Here is a 25,035-nt window from a genome sequence, read left to right as displayed (position 1 = left end):
TGATGGTGCTGGAGTTGCAGAGTGGGTGTGGTGTTCAGACGAAAGTGAAGGGAAAATCTGTGCGACGGGGAAGGTGGCGCGATTGGTAGACGTTGCGAGAGAAAAGCGCTGTGCTAAGCGGAGGGATGCGCGAACTGGTGTTTGGGGCGGCGCTGGAGAGTACAGACGGGATGGGTAGCATCGGTGTTTGGGTTGCCGATGGGATGGGTAAGGTGTGAGACGCTGAGAGATATGGCGCGTGGTGGGAAGCGCTGTTCTGGAAGTGCACCAGGCGATGACCGAGAGATGGAGGCGATGGGAAGAAAAAACCTGCAAGAAATTTGGCAAGGGGAAGGGAAAATAGGGGGAGGAAAAGGGGAAAACACGATTTCAATTTAATTGAGTTGCAAACCCTTTTGTATTGTGTGATATCAGAAGAGGTGTTTGGGTAAGGCGTGATCACGCCTTAACCGAATACCTCCTCTGTGTTTTGCACCAAAAAAATTATCTATTTTTTTTTTCCGTGTCTTTTTCGTTTTTTTTTTTTAAAAAATTGATAATAATAAAAAAAAAGGGGCAGAGGATGTGTTCAAACAGGGCGTGATCACGTCTTGTCGAAATACATCTTCTGTATTTTGCACCTTAAAAAAAATGATAATAATACTAAAAAGGGGCAGAAGATGTGTTCAAACAGGGCGTGATCACGCCCTATAAAAGGATCTCTTCTGCACAAAAATAAACCAAACTTATAAATATGAAAAGAAACAAAAAACAAAAAAAAATAAATTAATAAATTGGGTTGCCTCCCAAAAGCGGAATTTTTTTACGTCGTTATGCTCGACATTCTTCGTCCCATCAACTTTAGAATATTGGGGTTTTTCCAACTCGATTTCAAGTACTTGGGACGCGCTTTCATCTTCATGTAACACCTTCAATCGATGTCCATTCACTTTGAATGTTTTATCAGTATCCAAACTCTTGATTTCCACTGCACCATAAGGGAACACATGAGTAACAACAAATGGACCAATCCATTGGGAACGAAGCTTACCTGGCATAAGTTTTAGCCGAGAATTGTACAGTAGTACTTTTTGACCAACGCTAAATTGCTTTCGCAAAATCGCGTTGTCATGGAACAACTTCGTTTTTCTCCTTGTAGATTCTCGAATTCTCATATGCCTCCAATCTCATCTCCTCTAACTCTTGTAGTTGCAATTTTCTCGATGCCCCCGCCTCTTCCAAGTTTATATTGCAGTTTTTAACTGCCCAATATGCCCTATGTTCAATCTCCACGGGCAAATGACATGATTTCCCAAAAACTAACCTGTAGGGAGACATCCCTATTGGTGTTTTGTATGTAGTTCGATAGGCCCAAAGTGCATCATCTAAACGGAAGCTCCAATCTTTTCTTCCCGGATTGACGGTCTTTGCTAGGATAGACTTGATCTCCCGATTGGAAACTTCGGCCTGGCCATTCGTTTGTGGATGATAGGCAGTGGCCACTCTATGATGTACCCCATATTTTTTCAACAAAGCTTCAATTGTTCGACTGCAAAAATGGATTCCTTGATCACTTATTAGCGCCCTTGGGATACCAAACCTACTAAAAATGTTAGATTTGATGAAATCTGCAACAACCTTGGAATCGTTAGTCCTAGTGGGTTTTGCTTCCACCCACTTCGAAACATAATCTACTGCCAATAATATGTAAAGATAACCTCCTGATGAAGGGAATGGTCCCATAAAATCCATGCCCCAAATATCAAAAATATCACATACAAGGGTTTTGGGGCATTTCATTTCTATGGGACAAAGATCCCGTTCTTTGACATTGTTCACATCTTTTACAAAACAAATAGGCATCCTTAAAAATTGTCTCCCAATATAAACCACAATCCAAAGTTTTCCTAGTAGTCCGTTTCGGTCCAAAATGGCCACCACATGCATAATTATGACAGAAAGTCAAGATTGACTTATGTTCAATTTCAGGTACACACCTCCTAATAACTTGATCAGCACAAAATTTCCATAAATGAGGTTCGTCCCACACATAATACTTTGTCTCACAACGAATTTTCACTTTACGAGACTTGCTAAGATCATTAGGTAAAATTCCGGTAACCAAGTAATTAACTATGTCTGCATACCAGGGATTCATACCTTTCACTTGAAATAACTGCTCATCAGGAAAAAATTCGGAAACAGGCAAAACATTATCTTCGTTCACCAACCTACTCAGATGATCAGCTACTGGATTCTCAATTCCTTTCCGATCCTTGATCTCGATGTCGAATTCTTGGAGTAAGAGTATCCACCTTATCAACCTCGGTTTTGACTCTTTTTTTGTCAACAGATATTTCAAAGCTACATGGTCAGAAAACACAGTTACTTTAGAGCCTAGCAAATATGATCGAAATTTTTCTAAAGCAAAAACAATTGCTAAAAGCTCCTTTTCTGTAGTGGTGTAATTGCACAGCGCAGAGTCCAATGTTCTTGAGGCATAGTATATGACATGACTCTTCTTATCAACTTTCTGGCCTAGAACAGTCCCCACAGCATAATTACTCGCATCACACATGATTTCAAAGGGCAAATTCCAGTCAGGTGGTTGGATAATAGGCGCTATGGTCAACATGTTTTTTAGCTTGTTAAAAGCCTCCTTGCAATCTTCTCCAAACTCGAAAGGTACATCTTTTTGGAGCAACTTGGACATCGGTAGAGCTATCTTTGAGAAATCCTTAATAAACCTGCGGTAAAAACCTGCATGTCCAAGAAAACCTCGAATTCCCTTAACGTTAGTGGGGTAGGGTAAATTTGTGATTAAATCAACCTTTGCTTTATCAACCTTAATACCCCTAGAGGAAACCACATGTCCTAATACAATGCCTTCGGTCACCATAAAATGACACTTTTCATAATTCAAAACCAGATTGGTTTCCATGCACCTTTTCAAAATCTTGGACAAGCGACTCAAAAAATTGTCAAATGAATCCCCATAGAGAGTGAAATCATCCATAAATACCTCAATACAGTTCTCAATATACTCTGAAAAAATACTAAGCATGCACCTTTGAAACGTACCTGGAGTATTACAAAGTCCAAAAGGCATACGTCTGTAGGCAAATGTTCCAGCATGTAAAAGTTGTCTTCTCCTGATCCTCCTGAGCAATGACTATCTGGTAATAACCTGTTTTCTTTGGTACGACATGGATCGGACTCACCCATTTACTATCCGAAATTGGATAGATTATGCCTTCATCTAAAAGCTTGAGAATCTCTTTCATTACCACTTCTTTCATTATCGGATTCAGTTTTCTTTGGAATTCTCTTACCGATTTGGCATCATCCTCTAAACGGATTCTATGCATGCAGATGGAAGGGTTTATGCCTTTGATGTCCGCCAATGTCCAACCAATTGCGGTCTTATGTTCTCTGAGAATTGTGGTTAATCTCTCTTCTTGCTATTCAGTTAACCTCTTCGAGATGATCACAGGCAAAGTTTCATTGTCTCCCAAATAGATATACTTCAAATGATTTGGCAAATCTTTCGATTCCAATTTGGGTGCCTGCAAAACAGATGGTAGCAATTTCTTGTGAGGGATTAATATTTCGGTTTCTAAACTTGGAACCACAGTTTGTGAGTCCTCATCAGTTTCGGAAATTTCCCAAGCTTCAGCTATCTCTCCTTCCACCTCCAACTGTGCCTGCATGTGAAAATTGTCAATCTCATATGTCTCCTCAAAACATTCTTGCACAATTGAATCAACAATATCAATCGAACATATAGAGTGGTTTTCATTTGGGTATTTCATAGCATCAAAAATACTAAATTTCACAATCTCCCCGTCGAATTCGACGGAAAGAGTACCCTCTTCCACATCAATCTTGGTTCTAGCAGTTTTCATGAAAGGTCTCCCCAATATAATCGGAGCTGAAATCGCAGTGGAGTCTTCTTCCATTCGCAATATGTAGAAATCCGCAGGAAATATCAATTCTTTAACCTGTACCAGAACATCCTCCACAACTCCTTCAGGGTAAGCATTAGATCGGTCAGCTAATTGAATCACCACTCTAGTTTCCTTTAAAGGACCCAAGTTCAGAGCACGGTATATTGAATAGGGCATGACATTAATGGATGCGCCTAAATCTAGCATAGCACGCTCAATTTTCAGATTTCCAATAACACAAGGCATTGTAAACATACCTGCCTTGCATTTGTTTGGCAGTGACTTCTTAATAACCGCAGATACACTTTCCCCCACGCTTACTTTTTCATCACTTTTAAACCTCCTCTTGTTAGTGCACAAATCTTTTAAAAATTTAGCATACCTTGGAATTTGTTTGATGGCATCTATAAGAGGAATATTGATCTCCACCTTTCTAAAGGTTTCCAACACTTCTTTCTCGTAATCCATTTTCTTGGACTTTTCCAACCTGGAAGGAAATGGAGGAACAACCGCATTCGAAATAGTAGATGATAAAGGCTTAGAATTTACCTTTGGTTCTTTTTCAGATTCTCCTTTGATCTCTTCATTTGTGCTTTTTTCTTCAGTAACTTTTGTTGGTGAAGTGTTCTTTTGGTCGATCTCCTTTCCACTCCTTAATACCATGGCACTTGCATTTTCTTTTGGATTAACCACTGTTTGCGACGGTAATTTTCCAGAATTCTGGGCTTCCAACTTGCTGAATGATGTAGCGATCTGCGTGATCTGGGTTCCTAGATTTTGAATGCTGGCCCTCGTTTCCTGTTGAAATTTTTGAGTATTTTCAGCTAAGGCCTTTACAATTTCGTCTAAAGACATACTTGAGGTGGATGTTTGTTCGGGTGCGTGTTGTTTGTTCCAATTTTGCTGTGGATATCCTTGTTGGCCTCCTTGATTCTTATAGCTGAAATTTGGGTGATCCCTCCATCCTGGATTGTAGCTATTAGAAAATGGATCATATCGACGCTGGGGCTGCCCAGGAAATCCACCAATTGCATTGGCTTGTTGTGTGGGTTCCTCTTGTAGTGACGAACACATATCTGTAGGATGTCCCACCATAGCACATACACCACAAGTTTTTACCTGTTGCACTTGTCCTGCAACCAACTTTTCCAAAAGAGAGGTCAAAGAATCTAATTTTTGGTCGATAGGAGTAACACTTACCTCATTGACTTGTCGTGGAGGGTTGTCTTGCCTAGTACTGAACTGTTGTGCATTGGCAGCCATGTTGGAGATTAGAGCTCGTGCCTCTTGAGGCGTTTTGTTCACCAATGCACCACCACTTGCAGTATCAATCATGTCCTATCAAAGAGCGGAAGTCCCTCATAAAAATATTGCACTAGTAGCTGTTTTGGAATCTGGTGTTGTGGACAACTGGCACACAACTGCTTGAATCTCTCCCAATATTCATACAAAGTTTCCTCATGCGGTTTTCTAATCCCACAAATGTCTTTTCTAATATTTGCTGCTCGTGAAGCGGGGAAGAACTTCTCCAAAAACTGTTGTTTCATATTGTCCCAAGTTGTTATGGACCCAGAAGGTAAATAGTAGAATCAATCTTTAGCCTTGTCGGCTAGAGAGAATGGAAAAGTTCGCAGTGAAATTTGTTCCTCTGTGATCCCTTGCGGTTTCATGGCTGTGCAAACAATATGAAACTCTTTCAGATGTTTATGGGGATCTTCACCTGCAAGACCACAAAAAGTAGGCAATAAATGAATCAAGCCAGATTTTAATTCAAAAGTAGCATCAGAAGTAGGGAATTGAATGCATAATGGTTGTTGAATAACATTAGGATTAGCTAACTCCCTGAGTGTTCTTTGAGCTTGTCCTGCCATTTCTTCTTGGTCACTTTCACTTCTTTCAATCTCAAGATCAATGTCAGATTCTTTTTTTGTATCGTCTGAGTCCAATGATACGTCCAAATAAGGAGATGATGATGACGATTGCTTTTCACGTCTTAATCTTGCTTCTTTTCTCAATCTCTTAGCTGTCTTCTCGATTTCTGGATTGCATTCAAGTTCACCTGTACGAGAAGAACGAGGCATAAAAAATAGAAAATAATCAAAAGAAAATAACCTTACACCGATCCCCGGTAACGGCGCCAAAATTTGATGTGTTGTCGTTAACCACCAAATTAATTCCTACTCTTTTAACTAAAAACGAGTGTAATGGTGAGTAAGGTCGAATCCACAGGGAACGGTAGATTTATTTCTTTTGATAGTAAAAATAAAAGAGGGGGGATCTGTTTATGAATTAAATAAACTAATTAACTAAATTTATCGACGAAAAGAAAACAATAAATTTAAATGACAATTAATCAACTAGAATAAAGTAAAAAAATTTAATATGAGAAAGATACTGATTCAAGGGGATTCCACTATTTAATTATCTCACTGTTCATCGGTTAACCGATCATTTATTCATGTTATTCCAAACAATTAACCTTAGAATAATAGGGATAGCCGCTAAAATTCTTGCGTTTTCCTAAATTAATTGACCAAACCCAGCATCCAGTCAAAACTTACCAATAATCAACTGGGCACGATAGCGTTCCATAATAATTAAAGACAGCATTTTAGTTTTGTAAAAACAGTTAATCCTAAAATTTAACAACCGAGATAGCTGCAATTGGAAGATCTAGTTTCGTCGATTTATTTAAATTACACATGTTATGATAGCACAACACATCTAACCTATTGCTACTCACGTACCAATCGTTCATGACAATTACGGATCACTGAATTGATGGTTAGCATTAGAAAATCATACATCAAATTAAATTGTCAGATTAATTGACGTATAACATTCATATAATTAAATCATAAATCATCGAATATTTGGGCAAACAAGAATAATAAATTAAAGTGCAAAAAACCTCACAGTGATAAAATTAAATAGTAGATTATCCCTTGAATCAGCCTAGAAAATTAGCCACACATAGTTTGATATATAAGATCCATAAAAAATAAATAATAAGTCATAAAGAAAAGGGCAAACTATTTTGTTGAAAAGAAATTCTGGAAGCCTGAGTGTTGGAACATTTCATGTTCGTAATCTTGATTTTGATGTTGACAAAACTTGTTATTGTGTTTCTAACATATTTACTCAAGTGTGAAGTTGCAAACACAAGAAGCAAGCTGAAACTGAATTCTGCACAAACTGAATTTCTGGCAAGCTTCAGTATTTTGATGATATCTCTCAGCTGGATGATCCAAACGACAATCCGCCAATTGGACTGATCAGAAAACTCAATTTGGAACAAGTCGTATTTCACGTCAGTTGGGCAAAATCGAATGTTATCAAGGGCTAACTGATCGCTGAAGTGACGAACTGACTGCACGAAAACAGCAATCAGTTGGGTTTGAGCAGCTACGGTATTTTGGTCATATCTCTCAGCTCAGTTATCGAAACGAAGCGATTCAGTATGCGTTGGAAAGACAAGACAAAGATCTACAAATCATTAATAGAAGTCAAAGTCTGAATCGAAGCTTAAGATGCTGCTAAATGGCGATGAAGCTACTGGTTCTGCACAAACTGAAATCAGCTGGGCTGATTTCAGCACACCTGCTGAAAACTCAACTGAACCAGACCTGCTGAACTGAACCAGCTGCTGAAACTGAACTGAACCAGCTGAACTGACCAACTGAACCAGACTAACTGAAAGACCAGTTGAGTTGACCAGAGTTGACCAGTTGACCAGAGTTGACCAGTCGGAAAAATGCCCAGTAAGCTGAATTTGACCGTTGCACTTCCCGAAACAGTACAGAAACTTTCCAACGGTCATATTCTTGTGTCTAACGTATATATCATTGTTGGGGCTTATAAATACAACATCTTGAAGATCAAACAAGAGCTTTGGAAGTGGATTCAAAGCATGGGCACTTAGCATGAATATATCAGCTAGTTGAGAGCACAAGCCCTTGTGTGAGGAAACATTTGAGATGTACACTGTAACTGATAAATTCCTCACACACAATCACTCACACATATACAGAGAGTTTGAGCTGAAAAGTTTAGTTGAGTGAGTCTTTACACAAAGACGTAAAACATTGTGTTTGTAGTCTTTGCATATGAGACATTAAACAATATGCTGATTGTAAGGTGCTGCCTACAATCTTGAGTGCTAGGAGTTCAGTTTTAGGCAGTGGGTAAGTCCTAGCTGAATGGGTTTGTACAATGAGTTGTATAAATCAAAGTCTTCTAGTGGATCCTTCCCAAGGGGAAGAAGGGGTGACGTAGGAGTATTTGAAATCTCCGAACATCCATAAACAAATTCGTGTCTATTTCTTTATTGCATTAACTTATCATTTTATAGTTTTAAAGATGCATTGTTGAAGCATTTTATGTGTTCTTCAAATACCAAAATATTGTACAACAAGTGTTTGATAAAATGCTTCAACTGAATATTTTAACTCATTCAACGTGCATATATTTTAAATGGTTTACAAAATATTTATTCGATTTCTACGAAGGATTATTTCGAGTATTTTCCGCTTGGTTTGAACACCAAACTCGATTTAATTCATCGGTGTTCAATATTTCAAGAACCGAGCTATTTTAGCTCAATGATTACCCCCCTAATCGATCCTATCACTAAGCCTATTTTCTTCTTCTCTTGTGAATAGTGTTGATTGGTGATTGGATAATTGTTTGTGCCGCCTCTTTTCTCGATGAAGTAGGTTGGAAAGGAAAAAAGAATTACTCTTGATTTTTGGGTCAAAAAATAAAAGTATATAATCCCAACAAATCTAAATATAAAATCTATCTACTAAGAATAGAGTTTTTTTTATGGAAAAACTCTATATTCTTTTTATTCTTTGATATTAAAATTTCTCATCTCACTAGGCAGCCAAGGAATTGTCACAAGGCGTGATCACGCCTTGTCCAGAAACGTCTTCTGAATTTTTTCTGCTCCACTTCTTGCACTAAGATCATATCGGCAACTTTAATTGTGATGTAAAATCGCCCTTTTTAGCCTAGATTTATCGCGAGAACAGAAAACTTCTTCCTACAATAAAATCACACAAAAAATGTGTCAATTAAGCACGTTGGAAGTGATAACAACGAGAGATATGACAACAAAAAATGCAACTATTATGAACCTATCAACCAAATATAGGTCATGTCCACGAAGCTGCTGGAAATCTTTATCAAAGGGAGAAAATATTACAAATTTATACAAAAAAATTTATATCTCACAATCTCAACCCAGAGTAAACCGAGAATATATTCTCTAACTCAGAAAAAAAAAATCCACACTCAAAAAAAAAAAGTTAGGTGGATGACATGGTTGGTGAAGAAAATTTCAAACAAAACATGCAGCAAATCATTACTGATTAATCTGTCGTATTTTGTGGAAAATCTTGTATGAGTTCACATCATGGTTTGCATCTATAAATATTTAGCTTACCGCTTCATTTATATCATCCCAAAAACTGGTATCAGTGCCTTGTTGTAAAATTTTTTAGAATTCTGAGTATGCTATATGGTTGCAACTTTGTTTGATCTTCCACATCAGAAAAGAATTTTTTCTAAGGTTAGAGAAGCGATGGCCGGAGATGATGGATCGGGACCGGGAATCAACAATTTCGATAGAACAAATTTTTTGTTTTGGCGGTTACAGATAGAGATTATCCGTATAGTAAGAAGTTGCATCAACCTCTATCAAGAAAAAACTAGAAAAGACAGAGAATGATGACTGGGAGCTACTTGACCAACAGATGTTAGGTGTGATACAATTGACCCTAACGAAGAATGTGACACATAATCTGGCGGAGGCACAAACCACAGAAAAGGTTATGTCCATGTTATTGGACATGTACGACAAACCATCAGCAAATAAAAAAGTACATCTCATGAAAAAATTATTAAACTTGAAAATGGGAGAAGGTGCTTCAGTTTAAACACATCAATGCGTTCAACACGATAGTTTCTCAGATAACATCGGTTGAAATTAATTTTGATGATGAGATTCATGTACTTTTTCTTTTGGCATATTTACCAAATGTTGGGAACCAATGGGAGGAGCTGTTAGCATTTTTGTTGGAAAAAAAAGCTACAATTAAATGATATCAGAGATCAATTTCTTGCTGAAGAAGTTTGCAAGATATATTCGAGTGAAGGAACATCATCGAGATCTACTCTAAATCTCGAGAATAGAGGAAGGGGCAGGAATGGCAAGAAGAGTTCTAACTGATGGCATGGTAGTCCAAGTCAAGAAATGGAAAAGACAAAAGTAACTTTGAAAAGAATTTGAAGTGTTGGAACTGTGGTGAAACTGGGAATTTGAAAAAGAATTGCAAATTAACAAATAATAATGCAAACGTTGTTACTGAAGAGGTGCATGATTCTCTAGTACTATCAATGGAAAGCCCAATTGATTCTTGGATTATGGACTCAGGAGCTTCGTTTCATGTAACTGGATATCGTGATGTATTCGATAATTACATCGTTGGAAATTACGGGAAATTTTTCCTGGCTAATGGAAAAACTTTGGAAATAGTTGGTATGGGTGATGTCCGGATGAAGGTGTCAAATGGATCTGTCTAGAAAATTAACAAAGTTAGGCATGTACCGAAATTGACACGTAATATGATCGCGGTGGGACACCTAGATGACAAAGGCCATAGTATGACCTTTGGTGATGGTTCCTAGAAATTGAACAAATGATTCATGATTGTTGCTCGAGGAAAGAAAACTAGAACACTTTATATGACTTGCAGTTGCAAAGATACATTAGAATTCGTGGATGTTGGAGCTAATTCGTGGATGTTGGAGCTAATTCAAGTCCTATGACATCCCTTGGAGGCTCAAGATACTATGTCACATTCATCGACGATTCAAGCCAGAAAGTTTGGTTTATTTTCTAAAAAATAAATCTAATGTTTATGAGACCTTTAAAAGATGGAAAGCTGATAAGTGCAATTTGTGCACTTAAATTATCCTTATAATTCGTATAGATTGTTAGTTTTCTTGGGCAGAATTATGCGTTTTTTTTGTTTTTTGTGTGAATTCAATAATCTGGGTAAGGCGTATTACATGGGGGTAAATCGGAATGAAAATGGCGCTTGGAAGAAAATGGTGAGCTTGGCAGGCAGCGAGACCTGCACATATGCGCGAGTCAGAGGTGTACATATGCACGCGAGACACATTGAAGCACGAAAGAAAGCAGACGACCCCGCGCATATGCACGGAGCTAGTGCGCGCATATGCGCGCGAGACAAATTTCCCCACAAACAAAATACAGAGTATCGCGCATATGCGCGTAGTACAGATCTCAGATTTAATTAGGTTTTGTCGTGGACTTTAAAAGGAGGAGGAAATTTATTCTAAAAGGGCCGACCCAGCAGGATTAAAAGGGCGAAAAAAGTCATAGCCAACAGAGGACGGAACGCGAAGAACGGAGAAAGAAGACGCTTAATCCGGACAACAGAGACACACTTTCATCTCTCTTTGACATGTTTCTAATTCGGTTCTTTACTTTTACGTTTTTAATGATTACAAGCAGATTTTTTTGTAATCTAGATTCAAGTATGAACAGATTTTATTTTCTAGAGATTGGTGTAGTCTTGGTCGAACCTATGTTATCGGATTTTTGAATTTTCATTGAATTAATCTATCGTATTTATTTGTGATCTCTTGCCTTTAATGTTTTTGGATTACTGGCCATAATTCGACTCGTCAAATAATTAAGATCTAACACTCGAGAGAGGGGATTGAAATTAGGATTGGGGAAATCACATTGTCAGATGTTTATAACATGCAAAAGACGTATAACTCTGGTGAATCCATAAAACGAACCTTGTTTGCATATATTATTTGTTACTTGATTTTGAATAGATATATTAAATCAATACTAGATAATACAGTTCTATTTATCACTTGAAAAAGGGAATAAAAAAATTGTTAGTTCTTGGTTAATAAACATGACAAGATTTAATGGTATGTTAGTCAATTTTAATTTGGCATAGGGGATACTAGACGAAATCATAACTCTAGATTGATTTAATCACTGAATTTCAACTGCGTGCTAAGATTTACATGATTCGTTATTTTCTTGAATTGATTATAAACTATCTCACTGATTTTTCTAAATAAAGTTGAACTATATCAATTATTTGTACATAATATACAATTTTAAATAATTACTCATCGTTGGATCGATATATGTACTCATGCCAGTACTAAAACTTGACACCGTACACTTGTAGTAGTGAAAATACGCAACAAAAGCCATGGTTGAGAATGAGACCAACTTGAAGGTGAAGTGCTTACGGTCTGATAATGGTGGTGAATATGAAGATGACGAGTTCAAGAAATATTGTGCACAGAACCAGATCAAGAACGTGCTAGAAGCATGAAAATGCACTCTGGATTACCAAAATCATTCTGGGTTGATACTATTAACACTGCAATATATCTTATCAATAGAGGACCTTCAGTCCTGCTTGACTGTAGAATACCCAAAGAGGTATGGAGCGATAAAAGTAAACTTTTCTTTCTTGAAGGTTTTTGGATGTTTATCCTATGTTCATATTGACTCAACTATCAGAACAAAGCTTGACCCAAAATCCTTTTTGATTATGGTGACAATGAGTTTGGTTATCGTTTTTGGGATGACCAAAATCAGAAGATCATTCGGAGCAGAGAGGTAATCTTCAATGATCAAGTATTGTATAAGGACAAGTCAAGCATTGGAGTTGGAGATGAATGTCCCGAAGGCAAGAAAAGTGATGAAGTTTCATTGATAGACATTCTTGTGAATGAATCAAAAGGCAATAACCAGGGAAATGAAGAAGCAACTGCACACGGTGATTAAACTCAGAAGATCTTCGAGAAAAATTAGACCACGTGAGAGATACTCCCCTAAACTTCACTATATTTTGCGGACAGACAAAGGTGAATTAGAAACCTATTAAGAGGCAATGAAAAATGATGATTCAACCAAGTGGGAGTTAGCCATGGAAGATGAGATGGATTCAATGTCATCCAACCAGACGTGGGAGTTGACAGAACTTCCGCAAGACAAAAAGGTATTACATAACAAGTGGATGTACCGACTAAAAGAAGAACATGATGATAGCAAGCGTGTTGTAAAAATTTTTGAACAAAAAGAAGGCATTGATTACACTGAGATTTTCTCTCCAGTGGTTAAGTTAACCACTATTAGGACTATACTCGGATTAGTGGCAAAAGAAGATTTATATTTGGAACAGTTAGATGTGAAGACGGGATTTCTTTGTGGTGACCTAAATGAAAAAATTTATATGAAGCAGCCACATGGTTTTGAAGTATAGGGAAAATGGAAAATGGTGTGCAAACTTCAAAAGAGCTTGTATAGTTCCAAACAAGCTCCAAGATAGGGGTACAAGAAGTTTGATGGATTCATGAGTAATAATGGTTTTCTGAGGTGTCAAGATGATCACTGTTGTTATGTGAAGAAGTTAGATGATTCTTATATCATTTTACTGCTCTATACAGATGACATGTTGATAACAAGAGCTTGTCTGGAGGAGATTGATAAACTCAAAAAGAGTTATCAAAAGAATTTTCTATGAAGGATTTGGGTGCTGCAAAACAAATCTTTGGAACGAGGATCTTTAGAGATCGGGTAAATGGAATCTTGAAGTTATCTCAAGAAGAGTACGTGAAAAAATTGTTAGCAGATTTAACATGGAAGAAGCTAAACATATGAGTACTCATTTGTCTAGTCATTTTGAATTAACTAAAGCTCTATCCCCATTGACGGAGCAGAAGCAAGCTTATATGAAAAAAGTTCCTTATGCTTCTGCTACTGTCGGAGGCCTCATGTATGCAATGGTGTGCACTAGACCAGACATAGCACATGTAGTGGGAGTTATGAGCAGGTTTATGAGCAATCCAGGAAAACAACATTGGGAAGCATTTAAATGGATCTGAGGTACTTGAAAGGTACTACTAGTTTATTTTTATGCTTCAGAAGGTGTAATTTAGGCTTACAAAGTTTTGCTGTTGCGAACATGTGTGGTGATCTGGATGACAAGAAAGTTACCACTGGATATGTGTTCACATTAGGTGGTACGACAGTAAGTTGGGTATTTAAGTTGCAAAAGATAGTTGCGCTTTCGGCTACTAAAGATGAGTACGTTGCAGCTACAAAAGCTAGCAAGGAGATGATTAGTTGAGATAATTTCTGGAGGAATTGAGCCAGAAGTTTGAGGGGAGCACATTATACAATGACAGTCAAAGTGTTATTCATTAAGAAAAAAATCATGTTTATCATGCTAGGACTAAGCATATAAAGATTTGATATCATTTCATCATATTAGTACTGGAAGATGGAGTCTTGATGCTTGAGAAAGTTTTTGGAAGTATAAATCCAAGCGCTATGCTCACAAAAGTGGTAACAATTGACAAACTGAAATTGTGTTCAACTTCAGTCAAGACTGGAAGTATAAGAAACGAGACACGAGCTGCTGCATTGAAGTTATGAAGACATTGTTGTAATCAAGTCTTCAAGTGGAGAAATGTTAGGTGGATGACATGGATGGTGAAGAAAAATTTCAAACAAAACATGCAGCAAATCATTATTGACTAAGCTGCGGCTTTTGGTGGAAAATCAGTATGAGTTCACACCATAGTTTGCATCTATAAATATGTAGCTTATCACTTCATTTAGATCATCTCAACAGTCAGGTATCTAGATGTGGTGAATAAAAACCTTACAAAATGTTAGTATTTTTAAAAAACAAATGATTCTAATTGGGTTAAGAACTAGCAAGCAAAAAGATCCAAACAATCAAGAAAAATATAAGTGCATAAATGTGACTGCTGTAAGCAAATAATACAAGATTTGTTTATGAATGTTAAAAAAAAACATTTTATGACCTCCATATTTCTGATTTAGGAAGTTGTTCTACTAAAACACTTTAATCAGTTCAAATTCTTGTACAAAACCCACTTCAACTGAATTTAAACCTTGACTCGTTAAAATTCCTAGCAACTCAACAAAGCATAATTTGTTCAAAAAATTATTTCTCACAGTTGCCAAGATTTTATTTTTTTTTTCAGCTCAGTAATGCAAAAAAAAAAAAGAGTGAATAAAAATCAACACAATAAATAAACCCTTAAATTATCGAATATAACTCTTAATAAATGCGGGAAAACTTGAATGCTCGATTGAATATTTGGAATTTTAGTATTCTTCATTGCTTGATGATTGCATTTTAAAATACTTGAATTTTTCAACGCTAATAATCTTGAAAACGGTTCTTATTTGTATGACCAATTTATTTTCATGCCGAGAATGTCACATGTCATTTATCCGAAATTAGTATTGGACAAGAAATGATCACCGAATAATTCTAAAAATTTTGAGAGGACTTGTAAACTTTGTCCTTATTATTTGGGAATATTTTCGATTAAATTATGAGTAAGGTAGCAATTGTACCCATCTTTTGTATTATAGAGACAGAGAGTCTATTTATCGTACCAACTGGCCAAGTGGCCACTATATTCACACTAGATTCAAAATCTCTCTCTTTGAGATGGATTATTTCACTCTGCCCTGCCTGCACGGGAAGGGAACGACCCGGATTTCTCCACATAAGTGATCCGGCCCCACCACTATGTATAAAAAAAAAAAAAATTGGCTCGGATTTTTCCGAGCCGTTAGATCTATCCTGCGGGCACTGCCCACAGGGATAGGGTCTACTTTACCCTTTGAGATGAACTTTGAAACATAACTAAAAACAGGCGAAATTAAGGTTAAATTTGGACTTTCTCTCTTTAAAATGAATTTAGCTTAATGTTCTATTAGCACTGTGTGAGACAAATTTATCTTCAAAAGATAAAATCAAAATCTAACATTGAATTTACCCAAGTTTTTTGTTATGTTTCAGATTTAATCTTAAATAAAGAGAATTCAAATCTAGCCTCAACATATTGTCACTTGGCAAGTTCTACTCCAAGAAGTAGGAACATATTGGGCATACGATGAAATATGCTATTTGACAATTCCCATCTATTTTGTGCATGAGTAGTTAGTGAATTTTTTTAATTCAATTTTTTCCAGCCAAATTTAAGCTCGATATTTTATTCGATAGATCACAAGCTTTAATATTTATTAATATATAATATACTATATTAAATAAATATATTTCGAAACTTTTGATTTTTTTCAAGCAATAATTTGACTAGTTGCAAGTACGTTTAAATCTTACAAGACTAACTTAAACTCGAGCTCTAATTCGAGCAAAAAGTTTCTTTATTCGAGCTAACTTCAAGTTAAAATATATCTAATTTGAAATTAAGGCCTTTGAGTTCAAATTCCGTCTATTATCAAGGACTATGTGTTAGAGTAGGTGTCCGACAAGCCAACTTGTTGTTTCGACTTTATTGAATTTGATGAAAATAATTTTTATTTTAATAATATTTTACGATTTCATTTGATTATGACATTATACTTTATCAATATAATTATACCATATAAAAAAATTAAAACACTTAAAATTAAAATTTAAGGCATATGAATGCATCACATTCCATCATATAATAAATTAATTAATTATGTCAAAAAAAAAATTGGCATACCAATAAAATAAGGGAACAATCAACGTGGCAAGTTGGGTGCTTGTTTTGAGATAACGAACACAGCGGAGAGAAGATGAAGATCTCATCCAGCTGTGATTCGCACGTGTAGGTCCCATCGCTATCTAAAGCGGCTACTGGTCGGCTGCCACGTGTCCCCGTGTCCTTATCGCCCACGCATTGGAAAACAGCAACTGCAGTCACTGGCGCTTGTCTGTTCTTGTTAGTGAATGTCGTGATAATGAAATAATAGGCTTAAAAAAACACTCAGATTTCGTGTTATGATTCTTGAATAATTGCAGAACAAAAACAAGAATCTTTGGGGGTGAGTTTTCTTAGATGGGTTTCGTTTTTCATCCCCAAAGATTCTTCCTTTCCTCAGTTTACAATAAGATATGCTAAATCTTGGACAAACTTTTCTTGTTTGTTCTTGGTGATTTAGGGATATAGGTTTGTCGGTTTGTTTGTTATTAGTTTTTTCACTTTTCTTCTGTCTGAAGCATTTTCAGTACTCTTTTAATTTCTATGTTGACAAGGATGATTGCTAGTGGTTTGTTCTCTGCAGTTTGATAGGTGTTGCTACATGATATCGTTTCGTTTCTTTACTTCTCCTTTCTTACTATTAATGGTAATTTTGGTGTTTCCTTTTTCTTGGTAGAAATTGAGGTATGGACATTTCTTGCCTTCCTGAATGGAACACCGACTTTGAAGTTGAGCTTCCTATACTGCCGTCCCGGAGAAGACAGTTGGGGTAAGCGCAGGCTCAAACAACTGAATTTTCAGCAGCAAACGTGGGAAATTGAATTAAAAGTCTTGTTGTATATTGTATGGTGTAATTTTTTGGGTTTTATTTCAGTTGGGGGAATTTTTTGATGGATGGTTTTATTACAGTGTGGATAATGAGCTAGTGGAGCTGTTATGGCAAAATGGAGAGGTAGTGTTGCAGAGCCAAACTCATAGAAAATCAAGCAACGATTCCAACAAGTCTAAGAAAGTTCACAAGCATGACGATACCAAGAGTCGATTTGTCATGACCTCGACTGATTTGATTCAAGATGAAGAGGCAATTTCATGGATTCATTGCCCAATGGATGAATCTTTTGAGGAGTTGTGTTCTGATTTTCTATCTGAGATTCCATCGTCTAATCCGGTCTTTGAAGGTGAAAACTTTTTCAAATTTCCAAGTTCACTGCAGCATGAGTTTGGTCCAATTTCATTGTCACCTCCAGGCTTTGAAACCTTAAACTCAAACCAACAAGATCAAATCCTCACAGGTGATATAAAATACAGTAATCTTGATTTGCCCTGTCAAAAGACAGGAATTTGTTCATATGGTACTGGGGGATGTTCACGAGTTGTCCGTTATGACGATAGGGTCGAGCCACTGTGGCAGCAATCAAGTTGCATCTAGCTGTGGGATTGGTAGCAGAACTTTGTCCGATAAGGTGGATGATGCAAATAATGTTAAAAAAGTAAGTCCTGTGAGCGACGAATGCGTGGAAATAGAGACGCTCGAACAAGCTCTTACGTGAGGATCAGGTAGTAGCTTCTGGAAAACTACCAATCAGGGTAATGAAATCAATTGCCACAAAAGGAAGAGTAGGGATGCAGAGCTATCCGATTGCTTGAGCGATGTATGCTCACTTTTAAGCCTTCAAATAGCTCGTTGTTTAGTATTGTCTTCTTTTTCCTTTTCTCAGTTACAGCATTCTTGTAGGCTACTGAATTGGAGTCGGGTTCACGAAACAAGTCATCTAAGAAATCTGGAACTGCTCGTAGAAGCCGTGTAGCTGAAGTGCATAACTTATCTGAGAGGGTTCGAATTCTTGGATCTCAAGCATACATTCATTTGGTTGTTATGTATCAAATTTTTGTTAACTTCTGAGTTTTTTGTGCAGAGACGGAGAGACAGAATCAACGAGAAGATGAGGGTTTTGCAGGAGCTGATCCCTCACTCTCACAAGGTAAAAATGTCAGCACACACACGAGTTTTCTACATTCAACGAGCTAAATCCATACATGTTTTAATTTTATTTTCTCTCGTACAGTCGGATAAAGCATCGATGCTAGATGATGTTATTGAGTACATGAAGTCTCTTCAATCACAAATTCAGGTATACTTTACTTTAATAAACTGACTGGCTGAAGGTGTGCACCTTGGTACTTAGAATATATGCTGTGTTTCATCACATGTTCTATCAGTTTATGTGGATGGGAGTCAAATGGCACAAATGGTAATACCAGGCATTCAAAACTACATGTCCCGGGCAGGAATGGGAATCAGCCCAGCTGCAACGATTCCTCAAATTCACAATCTCATGCGTTTCTCGAGGCTGCCACAAATCTATCAAGCCAGGATGGTAGCTCCCATGGCAAATCAAACTGCGGTTGGCCCGAGACCTGTTCTTAAACCTGTTAGTTATCCTAATCAAACGCAAATTCCTGGTTTCCATGAGCAATATGCGAACTACAGTAGCCTCTATCCGATGCACAATACATCTCAGGTCTGTTCCTTAGACACACCCTCTCAACAGAGTGAAGCTTATGGCACTTCTGTTATGTAATAAGAGGCTTAAAAATGCAAGAACGCCGCCTGAAAACCTTGTGGCAATTTTGTTTCACAACAATCAAAACCTGAGATCTTGGGTTGTCATCTAAAACGGTGGTTTTTTTTTTTACAATAACAAGTAATCGATCTTAATAATTGGTATTAAGTTTGGAGTCAAGTATTTCATATCATCCTACGGATTGCAAGTTGGAGCAATTAATGAAATTGATTTGTTGGATAGCAAGAATTGACGCTACTGTCCTGTGTGCCTGCAATTATCAAACTATGGCCTCTGAACTACCGGGCATATAACTTGTTGAGAGCAACAACGTTCAAAACGTTTCTTGGACGTCATATGATTTAACAATATTCATAGAATGTTTATAATATTTTTATTTGTGTTCTAAATATTGGTTATCAAACTATTACGAATTTTAAACGGAGATTGTGTTTCTTGTATTTTCTTATGAATTTTCTTATAAATTTACTAAATAGAATTGTGAACTCATTATGATAACAATCGACGATTAAACAACGTCGATTTTGCGGTGGAACAAATATCGTTCGGATTATGAAAAATAAAAATTTTGAATGACAATTTTCTACCGATCCATTTTTAGTATCTGTCAATTTTGTGAATTATTTAACTAAGACTTATAGTTCTACTCTCCTCACTTAATTAGATGTTACGCTAAATTCAACATCTTCTATTACATGGAATCAACTTCTAAACTATTTATAAGCAATCTGTTTGATCTTCGTCAAACTATAGTCCCCTAATTCAACTTCTTGAACTTGAATATCTCAACGAGAACACAATATCCAATACTTGTGTGACCAACAATGGTTCAAAGATACAGCTAGCTGTGTGTTCACAACTTCATGTGATTGAGAACAATATTTGTTCTTATTCGGACTTATCTTAATTATCCATATTTTTTTATCAACACTTTGATTAAGAATGTCAGAATTCAAGTCTGATCGCACCATTCATATCGTGGTAAAAGTGTTTAGTAGCATCGTCCCATGATTCCCTAGGTATAACTGATAGTGTCTGCAAGAACTTTAAGTTATGGTTTTCATACAGTACGGTCTCTTCAATTCATATATTATGATCCAATCTGCAACCATTGATATATCAAGAGTTATAAATGAATTCGATAACGATGTGATATATCTTTGAGTAATAACAGTAACATGGTATGTGGAACTGAGGAAACACATTTTCAAAATATATATGTCTTACTGTGGTCAAAGATTATTTGCACAATTAACTTATCAAGTCACATGGGATATCTTCACCCGTAGGCGATCGGTGAATCTTCGACTGCAATGTATTGGATCCTACGTATTTTGAAACTACAGTCGACTTTATCACCTGATGAGCATCTATGGAGTCAGTAAATGAGTCAAAGTGCAGTGCTAATACCACTACAAAAAAAAGGCAAAAGACAACGGTGAAAAATTTGTCGTAGGTCAAATAAAACCGTTGTTAAAGGCCTATGGTTAAAGGGTACGCTCAAAGACAACGGTGAAAAACCGTTGTCGTAGCTCTTGTAAAACCGTTCTTAAAGGCCTTGTGGTTAAAAAGTGCGCTCAAAGAAAACGGTAAAAAACCGTTGTCGTAGACGTCTGAAGACTACGGTGAAAAACCGTTGTCGTAGCAATGAAAAATGGTTGTAAAATTAATTTTGCGACGGAGTTTATAAAACAAACCGTCGCTGATAGCGACAGTTTATATATGATTTCCGTCGCTAATGAGCGACGGTTTTAATATGTTTTGCGTCGCTAATGAAAATGAAAATCGTGGAAGAGAGAAGACTTTGGTGTGGGAAGAAAAGACCAAGGATGTGGATATATATAGACACTTTGCGACAGTTTTTGTGTAAACTGTCGCTATTAGCGAGCCATCGCTAGTAGAGACGACTGCAGTAAAACTGTCGCTATTAGCGACAGCTTTTTAAATAGCAGTCGCATAGATTAACTTAGCGACGGTTGTTTCGTCTCTAATTTAAAATTAGCGACATTTTTATTGAAACCGTCGCTAAAAGAAGCAACGGTTTTTTAAAAAGTCACGAATTTTACAATACGACGGTTTTATGCACCGTCGCTAATTTAAATTTGCGACGGTTTTACGAAAACCGTCGCAAATTATAGTGACGGTTTTAGTAAACCCGTCGCCAAATGTAGCGACGAGTTTTCGAAAACCGTCGCTAAATATTATCCGATTATTTTAAAAAAAATTAGAAACTACAACAAAGGTTTTTCAAAAACCGTTGTCGTTAACCAAATGAAACACAACAAACGACAATGGTTTAAAAAACCGTTGTCGTAGTTAAAAAACCATCTGAAATACAACGGTTTACACAAACCATTGTCTTTGACCTTTGACAAAATCTTATATAGACAACGGTTTTTGAAAAAACGTTGTTGTAGCCCAAAAAACAATCCGAAAGACAACGGTTTTTAAAAACCGTTGTAGCCTAAAAAAAACGCTTATAGACAACGGTTGTTAAAATCGTTGTTGTAGCCCAAAAAATGCTCTTAGGCAACATTTTTTAAAAACTTTTGTTTTAGCCAAAAAAAAAAACACTCATAGACAACGGTTTTTAAAAACCGTTGTCGTAGACACATCAAAGACAACGGTTTTTAAAAAACCGTTGTCTATAAGCGGGTTTTTTTTTTAGAAAAAAGACAACGGTTTTAATAAAACCGTTGTCGTATGAGTGTTTTTTATTTGTATTTTTCTTGTAGTGTGTGTAGAGCCTCCATGTTGATCTTTATCAAAGGATTAAAGTATACAATCATAACCACATACTTTTCTCCTCGATAACCATTTGGACAGTCAAGGGAGGGTTATTCAATGCATCATCAAATGATCCATATTTTATGAATGAACATGATAGGATCGGTTATAGGATAAGGAGTGTTTAGAAGGGAGGGGGGTTGAATAAACACTAACGGTTTTTCACTCTTTTTCGAAGGTTACAATCAGTTTGATGAGAAACTGATCCTCAAAATCTTGTCAGTCGATCACAATCAGTTAACAGTTAAGTGTGGAATATAAGTGACTGAAAGATAGAATATAGTAACTGAAAAGCTTGTAAAAGATGCACAAAGTTTGTTTCTGGATGTTCGGAGATTTCAATTACTTCTACGTCACCTTTTCTGTCACGAAGATAGGATTTCCACTAAAAGACTTTGATCAATACAAAATTTGTACAGACCCACTTCAGTTTGGACTTAACAATGCCAAAACTGAAACTCTTAGTTTACAACTCAGTTATCTCGATTGAAAACTTAGCACAACAAATCTTTAGGATCAAGTTTCACAGTAATAAAAATGTGCTAAAATGCTCAAAATAGCCTCAAATGCTACTGATAAATCTGGTAAGAGTGAGCTTTCTGAATCTCAAATGAGAGTAAAGAATTTAGCAGGGTAACAACAAGCTTGCGAAAATAGATGAATCGTGTTGATAAGAGTTGTTTTCTCAACTTCTATTCTCGCCTATTTATTGACTTCTCTTCAGCCGTAACATTAAATAATATTTGAATCTTTATATCCATTGGTTGCCACGTCAATATTCTTTTGACATACGTACACTGCAAGTTCTGAAATGCGGCGTTCCACTACTACTTGCAGTTTGCTTTGTACTATTGTCGGTTGAATGTCCTTTTCAACTGATGACGTGTTCATCTGAATGATCAATGATGGTAACCTTACAACTTAACATCTCAACTGATCAGTTTCCAACTGATTAGTCAGCTGACTAAGTAGATTCAGTTCGGCTGGTCTCAGTTGCCTTTAAATAACCCCCACAATAATCTTCAGTTAGACAACTGTCAGTTCGTGATCAGTTAGTTCAATAGATTTAATCTCTTAGTTTGTCAAACCACCGAAATTAAGTTTCCAACAATTTCCCCTTTTTTGTGTTTGACAAAACTTGTAAAGTATGAACTGGTCAACTGAACTTGAAATAATCTTAAATATCATTGTAGATAAAATAACTTTTATAATGTAAAGATTCGTACAAAGAATGAAATAATACAGAATTTTCAAGTCTTCAACCATTCAACTGAAATCAGTTGATCTTCATACAATTTTCTTCTTTCTTTTGTCTTATTTTGTCTCTTTAATAATTTCCCCCTTTTTGTCAAGCACATCAACTTTCCTTGTTAATATACAGACATCTACTGCAATATCTGATACTGCAGTCATCATAATGTTCTGCAGCAAGTCAATCCTTTGAGTGAACTTTTCTTCAAGAAAGTCAAATCGCCTGCCGACTAGTGCTTGAGTCTGGAAGTGCGATTCAGTCGACAATCTATCTTTTTTGATTTCTTCAGTCTGGTTAAAAAGAGCAGTTACACTTTTGTTTAGCTGATTCAGTCTGTCTGTTGTAAACTCAAAATTTGAATTGAGTTTCAAGGTATGTGCAAGCTGAGTAGATTGTATTGCAGAGATAGAAATCATCATACTGAGTAGGTTCGACTGAACCGTTTGAAGTTCTTCAAAGAGGGCATCAGTGTCTGAAATTCTAGGAGACATGGCTCTGGAAGTTTCTGGAATTGTTGCCTTTCTTCTTGAGTAAATATGACCATCGCACCGTCAGTTGGTTCTGTTAAATGTACAGCTATCTCTGAAATATTTTCAGTTGTAGGTTCCTAGGGAGGAGACGAGACAGATGGAAGAGCAGAAGTAGGAGAAGGTTCTTCAGTTGGTTTGACAACTGCTTCTTCAGTTGCCTCAAGAACTGGTTCTTCAGTTGGTTGAAAGACTGTCTGTACAGTTTGGTCCAAAAACTACTTGGAACAGTCACAACTTCTGACCGAGCTGGCTCTTCCAGTTGTTCAAAAATGAGGCTCCTCAGCTGGTTCTTCAAAAATAACAGTTTGAACATCTGGTTCTTCAGTTTTAAGCACATATTCAACTGATCTAGTATTATCCAGATAAATATCTGTGGTGACTGATTTGATGACCTCATCTAGATTTGCCAGAGATAATTCAGCTTAAGTATATGGCGTTGTATCAGCAGTTGAAGACTGAGGAGCTGAAGATGAAGATGGAGAAGCAACTGATGGGGAAGGTTCAGTTGCCTTTGGAGAAATTTCAACAGCGGAGTCTTTGGGTGGCTTTTGAACTGACTGTCCAGCTGGCTCTTCATCAGTTTGAAAGTCTTGTGAAGCCGCTGGAATGATCAGTTCTTGATCCATTTCCCAATTTTGGATTTGCCTCTGTAAGATGAGAAGATCCGAGTCCAGTTGATTGTGCACTGCTGTGTCATTGAAAGCAGTTGGACTTGAAGGATCAAAATTTTGACGCAGCTCAGCAACAATCTTCTGAAGCCTTTTGGCTCTCAGCTGATCAAACAAATAACTCTTGCGTCCTAGAGCCTGAACAACTGTTGAAGCTTTGACTACTCTCAGAAAAACAGCCTCTAATTCAACAAATTTCTTCAGTTTAGTCTTCGACTGAAGCTGTTTATCAAAAACTTCAGTTCTGAACCTTACCCACTCATTGTAGGTTTTGAGTTTCTGTGCTGCAAATTCATTGATCTCTTGTCAGATGAGATCAATGTGTGTTTGAATCGCATTGGTTGGTCTGGGTTCTTCTAGCATATTTCCTTTGCCCCTGGAATCCGTTAGAACATGGGAAATGTTCAACCCTGTTGTTGTTGCATCAATTTTTTCTTTGATCATTATCCCCTTAGTTCTGGCAGGAGGTAAGGAAGTGTAACTAGTAATAGTGATTAATGGAGCCTTAAGTCCAGTAAGCTTCTTCTTGTCACTAGATTCAGTGACTTTCTTCTTTGGCAAGATGGAAGATAGTGGCAACTGATCCTCAGTTGAGGGTTCAGCTGGAATAGCCTTCAGTGGGACAGCCTTAATAGGCTATTCAGCTCCTAACTGCATCAGAAAATTACTTGGGACGGTTCCATCTGCAGCAGTTGGCTTGGT

The 25,035-nt window shown here is 36.9% G+C and overlaps 2 protein-coding genes across 2 annotated transcripts; one reads left to right on the top strand and one right to left on the bottom strand.

Moving 5' to 3' along the window:
• Window positions 1–3,440: 3,440 nt before the first annotated feature.
• On the bottom strand, window positions 3,441–5,261 carry LOC140811241 (uncharacterized). Its single transcript, XM_073169109.1, has one exon. The coding sequence runs from the start codon at window positions 5,259–5,261 to the stop codon at window positions 3,441–3,443; it is 1,821 nt and encodes a 606-aa protein (XP_073025210.1).
• An 11,484-nt stretch (window positions 5,262–16,745) lies between these two features.
• Window positions 16,746–19,243, top strand: LOC140812700 (transcription factor PHYTOCHROME INTERACTING FACTOR-LIKE 13-like). The gene is given in 9 exon segments (XM_073171044.1): window positions 16,746–17,102; window positions 17,188–17,280; window positions 17,421–17,803; window positions 17,904–18,163; window positions 18,247–18,345; window positions 18,428–18,493; window positions 18,578–18,643; window positions 18,732–18,744; window positions 18,747–19,243. Coding segments are annotated over 8 exon segments (1,317 nt in total). The 5' UTR covers window positions 16,746–17,102; window positions 17,188–17,197; the 3' UTR covers window positions 19,094–19,243.
• Window positions 19,244–25,035: the final 5,792 nt, after the last annotated feature.

This window comes from Primulina eburnea, chromosome 14, assembly GCF_022965805.1.
Source record: "Primulina eburnea isolate SZY01 chromosome 14, ASM2296580v1, whole genome shotgun sequence".
NCBI lineage: Eukaryota > Viridiplantae > Streptophyta > Magnoliopsida > Lamiales > Gesneriaceae > Primulina > Primulina eburnea.
Note: the sequence above shows the minus strand (reverse complement) of the source record. Positions and strands in the feature narration are given on the sequence as shown.